This window comes from Protopterus annectens, chromosome 9.part0 (genome assembly GCF_019279795.1).
Source record: "Protopterus annectens isolate FY-2018-M chromosome 9.part0, PAN1.0, whole genome shotgun sequence".
Lineage (NCBI taxonomy): Eukaryota > Metazoa > Chordata > Ceratodontiformes > Protopteridae > Protopterus > Protopterus annectens.
In genome coordinates, this window is record NC_056743.1 from 852,549,255 (window position 1) to 852,561,925 (window position 12,671).

General features: G+C 42.0%; 1 protein-coding gene across 1 annotated transcript in view; it reads left to right on the forward strand.

Moving 5' to 3' along the window:
• Positions 1-12,671, forward strand: part of WDR46 (WD repeat domain 46) — a 282,988-nt gene that overhangs the window by 116,575 nt on the left and 153,742 nt on the right. Inside the window, exon 12 of the mRNA XM_044082172.1 lies at positions 2,817-2,916. Coding sequence (XP_043938107.1) covers positions 2,817-2,916 — 100 coding nt within the window. The remainder of the gene's footprint in view (positions 1-2,816; positions 2,917-12,671) is intronic.

The window sequence follows — 12,671 nt, forward strand, 5'->3', positions numbered from 1 at the left end:
CTGATTTTGAATTTGTTCAGTTTTCCCTATGTAAGAACAACTGCAGTCATTACACTGTGCACAGTATATCACAAAAGCATTGTTACTATTACCAGAACGAGTGCTGTTGATTTTTCTCCTGAGTACTGAACAAAAGGGGGGGCTGCATGGATTAGTTCCTCTGCTGTCTTCCTCCAGTCTGAATTTGCACTCTACCCAGTCCCTAGCTCTCTTAAATATGAAACAAGGATGAGGCCCTAGATTTTCCAGTTGTTTGTTGTCTGTAATCATTATCCAGTTGTCAGTCATGATCTTTCTGTTTTTTTATAATCTAATGTAAAAGTGAGTGTCATGCTTCTTTTTCTTTTGTCCTCCTGTGGATTCTGGTGTTGGTTTCTGTTGAGCCCTAAGATTCTCCAGGGGGATTCCTCAAAATGGGGTCATCTGCCTCTTTTAAAGTTCTGATGGGGTTGAGGATGGAGTTTAGTAATCTATTGTTGTACCCCCTAGCCAAGAAGTCTCTGTGTAAGCGGATTAGATTTGTTATGAAATCTCTAAGCTCTTTGGAGACGCATGCAGTTCTCATCCCCTGAGGTTTTATAACATTTATCTTTGTGATCCGGGGATGCATGTTTTTGCTGTGCAGTAGCATATTAACCCTGGTTGGTTTTCTGAACAGCTTGTTGGAGGCGCATTTGTTTTCATTGTCCTTGGATATGGTTATTTCTGAAAAAGGTCGACAAAGGTCTTGCTGTGACAGGTAGTGAGTCTCAGGAAGCTAGTAGAATTACTGATGCTGTTGTTAAAGTCATTCAATGTGGCTTTGTCCCCCTCCCAGATGATAAATGTCATCAATAAAATGGAGATAACATTCCACTGATGCAAAACAGGGGCTTTGGTACACTGCCTCCTCCTCCTCCCATTTTCCCAGAGCCACATTCCAGTAGTCTGCTTATAAAACTTGTTGTTGAACATGAAGTAATTGCTCCTGAGGGTTAGGTCCATTAACCTTCCTAGAACTAACTTCCCCCCGGTAATACATTCCAGTCCTTTTCGTATGCCTCTGTTGCAGCTTGAATACAGTAGCTGTGTGGAAGCAATGTATAAAGTGCTTCCACATCTATTGTGACCAGGATAGTGGAATTGCTATCTGATGTATCTCTAATTTTACCAAGAAAGTCCAGAGAGTCTAAAATAAAAGATTTGTTTGGCCTCTGCCATTGGTTTCATCAGGACATTGAGGTAGATGGATATTGTCTCAGTTATGGAACCGCCACTTGCCACAGAGGATCAAAGATATTCTTATGGCGTTTTGGGATGCCAAAGAAGCTTGGTATTTTTGGTTGGGGGGTGGGGCTGAACAAAAAGTCAAAAAGCTTTGTATCTAATGAATCATCCTCATGTAGCATCCTTTAGATGCTGTCTTAAATTATTATAAGCAACATTGACAGTGTTAAAATCACACTTACTGTAAAATCTGTCGTCGTCAAGCATGGCCTCAGTCTTGCAGTTATAAGCAGCTGTATCTGTGACTAAGATGTCTCCCCCCTTATCCGCCTTCATGATCCTGTGAGTCTTAGCTCTGCTCAGGTATTTTAGAGCACCAAGTTCCTCTTTGCTAGTGTTGTATAACTTCTTCCTGGGTGGTTTACTGGGGGCCCTGTGGATATCAGCCTCACTTTTGCTCTGATATGCAGTGTGTTGTGGAGCTGTTGCCTTTAGCCAGCAATTTATTTTGTAGTAGATGTTTCAACTAAATCACATGCTTTGTATAAAATTTATTAATATGGTTGTGATCTTCTGTGAAAAAAAAAATGCCTGACAGCACAGGAATGAGATTTTGAAAGCAGAGCCTCAGAGCAACACAGATAGTTCAACTGTCAGCATTGCTACCTCATGGCAGTTAGTTCTGTGGTTTGGTTCTCCGTTGGAGTGCCTTCTGTGTGTAGTTTTAATGTTCAGTCTGTTTTTACATGTGGGTATTTTCCAGGTGGTGGGGTTTGCTTCCATGTTTTATGGGCATACAGTAAGTGAACTGACAAGCTTTCATATTGCCATAGGTGTCTGTGCAGTGTGCACATGAATGTGTACATGCACATGCATAGCCTACAACAGAAAGGCATGCATCCTTTAAAGATTAGTTACATTGCCTTGTTCCCATTAAGTGCCATGATGGTCTCCAGCTCCCCTGTAACCCTAAATTGGATGTAGCAGGTATTGGAGAATGAATGAATAAAATATAGACTTGTTTAATTTACATCAGAATGCTTCCCTTGGCATTCAGACCAGATTTTTTGCAATGAATCTCAAATCTTTTGCTGTTGATAGAGTTGTAGCAGTAAAGATCCAACACTTCTCCTGTGATGTTCAATTGTTATTTTCCTTGGGCTGTGTAGAACTCCAAGCTTGCTAATCAACAAAAATAAACTTATTCCCTCAGCTGTGTTTTGTAAAACCATTTCATAAGCACATTAAGGCTCCGTGAGGTATATGTTGCTCTGAAAGTGTGGAGATGGCAGTGAATGAAAGTGCATATAGCTTTCATGGTTCTGTGTTCTTGGAATTATAAACAGTAGAAAATAGTAGCACAACACCTTGGTCATGCTTTGCATAATGGTTGTATTGTTTTGCAGTAAGCATGTGGTGTGCATTGTGAACATAGAGAGCCAACTTGGAGTATTGTACAGACTTGAATAGCTAACTTTTACTGCAGTGAGCATTAGTACCTGTATGTGGTAATAAAAAATTGGATAGTGCTGTTGGATTTAATTCTGTACGCTTTGTAAATGTAATCTCATTCTTTTCTTGTATCCCTCTCTGTCCTTTCTTGATTTCAGGCACTGTGACATTATGGAGTCCCAACCTGAAGGAACCATTAGTGAAGATGCTGTGTCATCGAGGTGGTGTCCGCGCCATTGCTGTTGACAAGACTGGCATGTGAGCCTGACTACTGCACAGGGCGATCTGAATGAACACCATAGTTCATGTTCATTGCTCTTATTAACTTTCATTTTTGCGAAATAACGTGCAATTGTTATGAAACAAGAACATGAGAAATGAATTGCATGCACATCTGAAGGTTGTATTGCTTAGATAAGTGTTGTAGGGAGAAGGGCTGCAGACATGCTGGGGAAATGATAATCAGTTAAGATCTTTATTACATCAGAATGAGAACAGATTGACTGTGAAATTAAGAAAAGGGCTAGTTAATTTTACCGTTGATGTGTGGGTCAGACACACTAAGAAATGGAAGAGAGGGTCTTAACTGTGTGTTACAGTGAAGAGGAGAGGCAGTCAATCTGAGGAATGCACAATGAATCCCTTCTGGGATTTGCTGAGACATTTCCAGACCAGTTAAGAGACGTAGTACAGTGTGTCCAAGGCCTCCTTTCTGTGGGACATGCCTGGTGCACCTCCTCTGGGAGGTGCTCATGGTATATCCTTAGTAGGTTTGCAGACCACCTCCGTTTTTCCTCTCATTTTTGGGTGTAGTTGCTGTACTCTCAGATCCTCACATGATTGCTGAGCTCCTCACTGTTTCGCAGAAAGTGAGCCCAACAACCCTTTGAAATACCTCATTTCCAGCAGATGTATTTAGAGACTGGGGACAAAGCTCCCACATTCTGGGTACAGCCCTCTTGCAGAAATGTCAGTTTTTATGTATGTTGAATGTTGGGTGGTTTGATTTATGCATTGAGGAATTGTCAACAGTTTGGGTAATTAACAGTTTAGGTATGATTCATTGGGTCCTAGTCCTGGCAGAAGGAGATTTGGTCATTACATACCAATGTTTATAATTTGTACTACCCTCATTTTCTAAAGTGCATTAAGTAGGCCATCTCCTCCTCATTTTAATTTGCACACCCAGGTTTGCCAGAGTTTGGGTGATAAAGGCAGTAATATAGAACACTTCCACCATTAACCAAAAGTCTTTGTGAAAAGTGGCTTTTACTGAGTGACCTTCGTAATTTGACCCCAGAAAGGGTATGATCAGTCCTGAATTCTGCACAGCCAGTGTCTTCACTATTTTACTTTGTAGAGAAGGTATCATTGGGCATTTCCATGTTATGTTTTTAATATTTTTTTGGCCTGTCTTCCACATGCACCCATCAAGTCGACTATCCGCAGTGTTTCCATTCATTCATCCCAACCTTTGCCAGCTTGAGACATTGGGAGAGGAAGTGTTGAGCCAGTCATCCAACTAGAATTAGGAGATTTGTTTTAAATCAACTTTCTATTGACATGAAAGCACAGTGCAGTAGCTATTTCACATGCACTCTTGCACAAACCCAGTATAGAATGCATACATGTTCCTTAGCTAGCTTGTGTTTCCCAGAATCACTAGTGCAAGCTGTACGATCCCAGGCTTTCCAGTGGGGGAATTGACATCTACCCAGGCCACAAATCGAGCACAAATCTTCTGAGCCATAGGGCCCAAAACCTCTGGACAGCATAGACAGCAGAAATGGGAAGGCACTTCTCTCTTGTTTGCTTGGAAAGCATTACTTGAAAACATTGGAAGATGCAGGTGATGTCCATCTTAGTGTCTGCTATTACCTTTCCTTCCCAGTCCCATGAAGCTGCTTTGACTGGGCACTAGATGATGTGGACCTCGTAAAGGAAGAGAGCCATTCATCTAGTCCTGAGAAGTCATCTGGGAAGTGTTTACTACTCTGTTTACTTCGTAGTCCCCAAGATGACTGGGGGGTAACTGGTAAACTAAATGAAGAGTAAGTGCTCAGTAAGTAGTTCTTGGCTACAGTGGGCTTTCTTCAGATTAGGTTAGGTCACTGCAGTTGCACTTTGCCCCTGTGCCTTGAGATGCACTTACTTCAGAGTTGAGGGTGCTGAGTGCAAAGATAGCTGTTTGGACACCCCCCCCCCCCAGAGAGAAAAATCAGTTTTTTGAAAGCCATGTCAGTCAGGGTTTTTGTAATTTGATACCCCCATGACCATTATGCACTCCTCTTGCACCTAGTTGGCCCATGTATTCCTCCTGGAGATGTGAAGGTAACACTCCATTATTCCCCCTCTAGGATAAGAGCTTTATGGTCTCTTTCTACCCTACTCACGGTTAATTTGATCAGCCCATTTGTTCCCCTAGGAGTCAAGAGTATTGCGTTAGGGAGCAGGCCATGGACCCCCCCCCCCCATCTTCATCTAATCCTTCCCCACAGCAGCCAGTAGCTTCTATTTTTTATGCTGTTCTAGAATGTCCCACGAGTGCTTCCATACACATGTACACCTTCCTGGTTTACATGTAGCACAGAAGTACAGCAACCCAGTAGCTGCACCTTGCAGTCACTCAACACTCCTTTTGAGGTGAGTCTTAGGTTAGGGGATCATATTACTCTGCCAACCCCCTTCCCAAGGATGAGCAAGCTGGCACTGAGCACTCACTTTTCCAGCCCTTTTCCATCTAGCAGCTGAATGAAGATTGTCTGACTCAGTTTTTAATGAAGCCGTTTTCTAATTTTTGGCATGGAGACAGAGATTTTTTGAAACCTTTCTAGATCTCTGTGGCCTAAATTGGCTTGCATCTGCAAATTATTGCGAAGCTGGACCTTCAGCCTGTCTGTCTCCTACCTCCAAGCACAGGGGAATAGATGCACTGGCTGGACATTCAGAATGCCTGCCTTTTATTTGAAATCTTAAAAAAATCTATTGGAAATTTCTACAGTTCTAAGTGAAGATCCTCCATTTGGCCTATGCTTAGATTAAACATTTCTTGTATACTGTGCATCAACAGTAGCTTTATCAGAAGGATGTTTTATCCACACTTTGACAGCCGGCTCCTATATGCACTGCTACGATAAAATTTGAAAAAAGGCTCTTGATATTAACACCATATTGGTGGACATCTGAACACGTATTTCATTAAGTGGGATGCTGCAGTGGTCATTGCTACCAGGGTTTTCTAGGGTAATTTTGTTGTAAAATCTTGGATGTGCCAGAGTCAAATACTCTTAGTGTGATTCCATTAGTATTGGTGCTGGATTTTGTTTTACTTCATCTGTCAGTGTTTTGTGCTGGTACTGTTACATCTGTTGTTGTAGCATTCTTGGGAGACTCATTAATTGTTATTCTTTTATGCTGGAATTTGAGTTATGGATACCTTTTGACGATGATTTTGATGCATACCAACATGGGCGACCGGTGTTCCACACCGGAGGTCAACCCCTCGCTGGTTAGATCTGACCATAAACAAATCACTTTGGATATCCACATTCCGCCCCCACCCCCGGGTAAGAAAACCACAGTGAAAAACTTTTCAAAAGCAAACTTCACGTTATTTAAGACAGAGGTGGAAAGTTTCAAAGCCCCCATGCTGAAGGATAACGCTGTCCAAGCTGCAAAATTCTTTACTAATGCATTCTACGGGCACCTACAAGAATGCATGGATCATGCCATCCCAAGCAAACTCAAGACTCACTCCTCCAAGAAAAGGAAATCAGTCTGTGGACTCCTGCCATAAACAAGCTGTACAATAGAAGGAGGAAACTAGTACAGAAAAGAGAAAAATCCCAAGAAGGGAAGACATCCCTGATCAGTATCAGCAAGAAACTACGATCCCTCATAAAGTCATCTAAGGCAAGCTTTGAAAGAAAAATTGCCAAGGACTCCAAAGATAACCACAAGGCATTCTTTAGCTATGTCAAGAATCTAAGTGGCAATGCTCAGATCTGCTCAGAGTTAGTGCAGAATGGCACAAAATACATTGAACCGACCGATATCGCCAACATCCTGGCAGACAGGTTCAGCACAAACTTCACCCCCCTCTCACCCACAAGAGGGCCCATAACCATACCAGAAGAATGTAGAGTCCCTGAAATCGCAGACACTCAGGTTAAAACAGCCCTCTCCAAAGCCAAAAACACAGCCATCAATGGGACCAGGCGGTGTCCCAGGCTGCGTCCTACACGAGTTCAAAGATGAGCTAACCCCTCATCTAAACACACTGTTCAAACTCAGCCTCTCCACAGACTACGTACCCATAGAGTGGCGCACAGCAGCAGTTATTCCACTCCACAAAGGTAGAGCCACAACAGACCCCGGGAACTATCGCCGTATAAACCTGACTAGCTTGGTCTGCAAGGCTATGGAGTGCATCATCATGGAACTCATTAACAGAGACATTGGGAACCTCCAAACACTGAACCCTACCCAGTTTGGCTTTGTTTAAGGGCAGGTCATGCCTCCTAAACCTAGTGGACTTCTTTGAGACAGTTACCAAGGCTATAGATGAGGGAAATGTGGTACACACAGCCTACCTAGACCTCGCAAAGGCCTTCGACACCAATCCACTTTCTGGTATTGTAGACAAGCTCACCAGCCTGAACATGAACCCCTATGTCACAAGATGGGTTGCCAACTGGCTCACAGACAGAACCCACATGGTGAGAGTTGCGGGGGCTAGGTCCGACTCTAAAATGGTTACAAGTGGAGTTCCCCAGGGCTCAGTCCTAGGACCCCTCCTGTTCAGCATATACTTCTCAGAGGTACAGGCAAGCACAGGAGAACTATGGCTGAACTTGTTCGCAGACGACTGCAAACTAGGGGCTATAATTGACTCTCTGGCTGACATAGACATCCTCCAAAAGGGTCTCATTGAGACGGCTACATGGTGTCAAAATCATGGCCTCAAGCTAAATGCCAAAAAGTGCATGGTCATCCCCTTTGGAAAAAACAAAGTACTCACAAACTACCACATAGGTGGTAGTCCCCTAAAATACGGAAGATGTAATAGGGGATCTGGGGACCCAAGTAAATAGTAATCTCACCTTTGATAATCACATTGCCAGAGTGGTTAGAAAATCCTTCTACGTGGCCCACCTAATCACAAAAGGGTTCGCATCCAGATCAAAAGGGGTCATTGTGCCCCTCTACTCATCACTCCTTAGACCCATCATAGAGTACAAAGCCCCATTTGGGATGTAACTTACAAGACACATGCAACAGCTGGAAAGATCACAGAAGTACCTCACCAAGAGGATCATTGGCCAAAAAAAAAGAGGCCCTATGCAGCTCGACTGAAGAAATTACAGCTGTACTCGGTTGCATACCACCTACTCAGAGGTGATCTCTGCCTGACATACAAGGCCATGTCCAACCCAGAATTGATGGACATGCTCCACCTAAAGAAAACCTTATCCCCACAAGCCACATGCTCTAGGGATCTAAACCTCACCACAACAATAAATAGGACATGCTGGAGGGATGGATTCCTGTCCCAGAGACTTCCCATGCTTTGGAACAAGATCCCAATCTACATTAGACAGAGCTCCTCGCTAACACTCTTCAAAAGAAATTTTGACGAGTGGATGGGAAACAGAAAGTTTACCTCGGAGATCACTTCAGTGACTGTACTGGACAGAGGCACGGGTAACTAATCTAAGGGGGCGGCGAAAGCCAACACATTCTGGCTAGGCTTATAAATGCCTTCAGGCAGATAGCCTAGTACCTACCTATGAACCTATTAGCCAGTATTAGTGCACATAGCACATTAAATGTTTTATCATAATTCTTCTAGTTCTGTGTCTGGCTGCATTTGCAACCTTCACTTAGTTCTGTAGTGCTGCTTTTTTTTTTTTGTAATTTGAGTATTTGCACTGATAATGAGATAACAGTAGACTAAACGCCAATAATGATTATGTACTTTCAGCAGAGTCGAGTACTGTGAGTCAATGTATACCAGAATGTTTGCATTGGGCCACAGGCTGTTTTTTTAGGGATAAGGTCCAAAAGAGAAATTTGGGTTTCATTGGGATACCCTTGGGAGAATAGGGACTAAATGATGTGACAGGAGAATGGCAACATGGACTAGTTTTTCAGAGAAGACTGTTTTCATAGAGAAGGTCTTACAGACTCTCAACATTACCTGTAGAAAGGTTAATAGTAAGTCCTCGCATTATCTTGGTTCACTTAGAATCTTAATATGGAAAAATAATTATTAATTCAGCTGTCGTCACTGGGTAGGAAATGTGTAGAAGGAAGAACCTTTTTTGCCATAGTTATTCACAGCAAATCTTACATCAACAAGTTTAATTTTTAAGCAATGAAAGTATATTAAAAAAAAGAGAAACTTAAAAGAAAAAATTCAGTTTAAATTAATGTAACATCTGGTGCTGAGAGTTTTCTTCCCAGATAGGGTGATGTACTATTCTCACAAATATTATGTGGAATTTGTAGTTTCGAGGTTACAGAAGGTTATTTTTTTATTTTTAGTATCTTTAAGGTTACATAATGGTATTTTTTTATTTTTATTTATTTACTTATTTTATTTTTATGGTGAGGACTTCAGGCTTAATGATTAAAAGTGGAATGAGAGCTATACAAAACTTCTCCAGGTTAATTACTCCATTTTGAGCAAGATCCTCTGGTGAAGGCATCACAGGGCAGATATTGTTTTTAGAGCCATACAGTCTTAGTGACTTGATTCACTTACAGAAATGGACTTGGGGAATTTTATTCAACAAATTTGATGTTAAGTAGCTGCTGAAAATGATTGTTCATTATTTTGCTTTACTGGACTGTTAATAGTTTGCAACATTTTTATGTTTAATTTTTTATCATGTGCTAGACAAATAAAATAGTGCATTTTTTATATTCTTGCAGAACAGAGGCAGTGGAGGAAAGTACTGTGAAAGTTTCAGCTTCTTCCCCCATTTCCTGCCACAACAGCGGTCTTATCCGAACTGTTCATCACATGCACCTTCAGTTTTAAATTCCTTTCTCCTGTCATTTGCTGAAGTTCCTTTTCAGACTTTCCTTGTAGTGCCACATCACCTGCATACAGCAGCTTTGTTGATCTGTCCCTTCCAACCTCTTTGCTAATGTAGTCCATCACTAGTATGATCATCAGTGGGTTGAGAGCTGAACCATGATAAACCCCCACTGGGAACACCTCCATGAGTCCAAAAAACAGCCTAAGACTACAGGTGTGTATACTATACCCTCTACAAGGAGGGGTTGGGGATCTGCTTGTAGTGGGGTATGGGCTGCTGAACGGAGGAAGGTTTTAGAAATGTGGTACAAGCTACAAAAATAGTAATTTGGAGAGTGGCTTTGTTTAGCTATTAACTGTTTTGTTCAGAGAACTAGCAGTGGATAGTTGAATAACTTTAGAAGTGTGTTGGAGTGCTTTGTGGTAAGATAAAATGAGAGTAAAGAGAGTTTAGACTTTTAGTGCAGTGAACAGAAAGTAATAGAGAAAGGAAGGAAGTTTGTATTTTTGGATCTGTAGTGAACAAGAAATAGACTGGTAAGAAAACATGGAGTTTAGTGAACTGTGGCAGTAAGACTGTATGTGAAAAACATGGAAGCTTACATGTATATATGATAATGGAGTTCAGATGTCTGGTACTGCTGTGGGGTAGGCTGAACTGGAGATGGAGGGAGATTTAGTGATTTTGTTCTGTGGGGCAGCACTGGGAAGATGAGTGGGGAATTAAGGGGGTGATGTATGGTAGCATGTGTGGATGGAAAATATGACAAGTGTACAGGGGTGTGAATGAACAGTACAGCATGCTGGAACAACCAGACTAGAAAATTAGGGGAGTTCTTGGCATTATGTTGAAGGAGGTGAGAGACTGGAGAAAAAATGGGTTAGCTTTGTGGCAGTGGCTTACTAGAGGATAGAAAGGAAACTTAATATTTGGTACCTTACTGAGACAAAACAATGGGTAGTGGAGGTGAGTTTAAATGTACAATGCTGCTTAGGTATCTGAGTGAAGGATGAAAGTATCTCTGTAGGAGACAGACTGGGAAACAGTGAAGAGTTTAGACATCTGGTACTACAGTGTGAGAGAGAAATGGGTGGTAGTAAAAGAAGATATACAACACTGTAGTATAACTGAGTAACTGGGTGGGAGTAGGGAAGAAAAATATATGATTAGAGATAGATGTTTTAGATGAATGTAGATCTTCACTGACCCAGCAGGAGTGCTACTGAACAACTTTCCTGATAGCAGTAGTCTAGAGACAGACCCTTCTCCTTCACCTTATTGAACTGGGTGCTGATTCTGTTGTCATATGGCATTCTTACTTATAGTCTAACTGTCTGTGTATGTCCCACGGAATTTTATTTTCTCTTACATGTACGAGTTTTGTCATATGTTGGGCAAATGCTGTAAAACATGCAGCAGCTGTAAATAGTGGCTTGTCTGTCTGCTGCCACTTTTAGCCAAGATGGTGGAAAAACGTGCTGCCACTTGGTTGAAGGACTACCTTACCAGTGTGGATTCCAAGCAGGAAAACTAAATGGCTTTGGAAGTCATCACATCACTGTGACTGTCATGGATTATTTATCCAAGTCTTTCTGAGTATGGGTAATAGAGTTCCCCTAAAATTAAATGTCTTTGCAAACCTTACGTAGATGTTTGATAAGATTGATCTTGTTCTTCTTTATCATTTAAAACCGTCTGGACCCTCTATTTGCTCCATAAGTCATGGAGTTTAGATGAAAGTAAATAAATCCTTTATTAATGCAGTTCCCATTGAAAGTGGTGTTCACAGGAAATTGTCCTTTTACCTTAACTTTTCCACCTTTACCTTATATTAAAGGGATTTCTGCTGGTTTCTTTTCTGAGAACTTTGTTGTAACTGGATCGATATTCACTAGCCTCATTCCAGTGTTTCCTGCTGTATCTGTATAAGGAATTTCTCGGCTGTGCAGGTTCTTCTGTTAAAACATGTTGAGTCATCTTTGTATTTGCACCCAGTTGAGAGGACCTGTTGAAGTAAACAGATACATCCAGACAGTGCTGTGGTATAGAAGGATAAAGCTCTAACTATGGCTCTGGCAACTCGGGTTTGTTTAGCGACTTGGATATCTAAGGCATTGGCACAGCAGAAGTAGTAGGAGGAGGAGCATACGCTCTGGCAGATCTCATGGTTTATCTCCGGTGGGGGCTGGAAATGTACAGGGCAGTGTTGTCTAAGGGAGGTAGGGGCAGTGGTTGAGTCACCAAGGACATGAGACAGTACAGCAGCATGCCCTCATTGCACATCGATCCCAAGTACATGAAGGGTACACACACAAGAGGTAATGAAAAGTTAAGTCATAAACCAAAAAATAAAAAAAAAACACTACTCCTGTCAGCAGTATGATACTGCACTGTGATCTTCAGTCTCCTCACTAGCCCTGGACATAGGTCAGGATTAGACTACTGGAGCAGATTGTAAACTGCAAGATCCAAAAAATACATCGAATATGTTGGTGATTGCCTTACCATTTCATGTTTGAAGGGCCATTGAAGCAGGTACCATAAAGCCCTGCCGCAGTTCTTCCATATCTCACACTTGCATCTCTGGCTGTTTTGGTGTGTCCAGTCCACCTACTGTGTGTCTTTTTAATGTGGGAGGAAACCAGAGCATTCGGACAAAACACATGAGAACACAGGGAGGACATGCAGACTTTGCACAGAATGCACCTCACCCAAGAATCAAACTAGGGAACCTGCTGCTGTGAGGCGACAGTGCTGCACAACTGTAACACCCCTTGTATTAATAAAGAACATCTTTGGTTAATTCTGTGGCTGACATCCTGGACCCTGTTGGTCAGTATATGAATGGGATGTCCTTTCTTCCTGTTTCCATTTGGTCTTTTTACGTAAGGCGCCAGCATTCTGTGCAGGTGCATGTAGTAATGTAGGAAAGAGTGCCTAACTCCTAGTCAACAAGCTTTTTCTGCC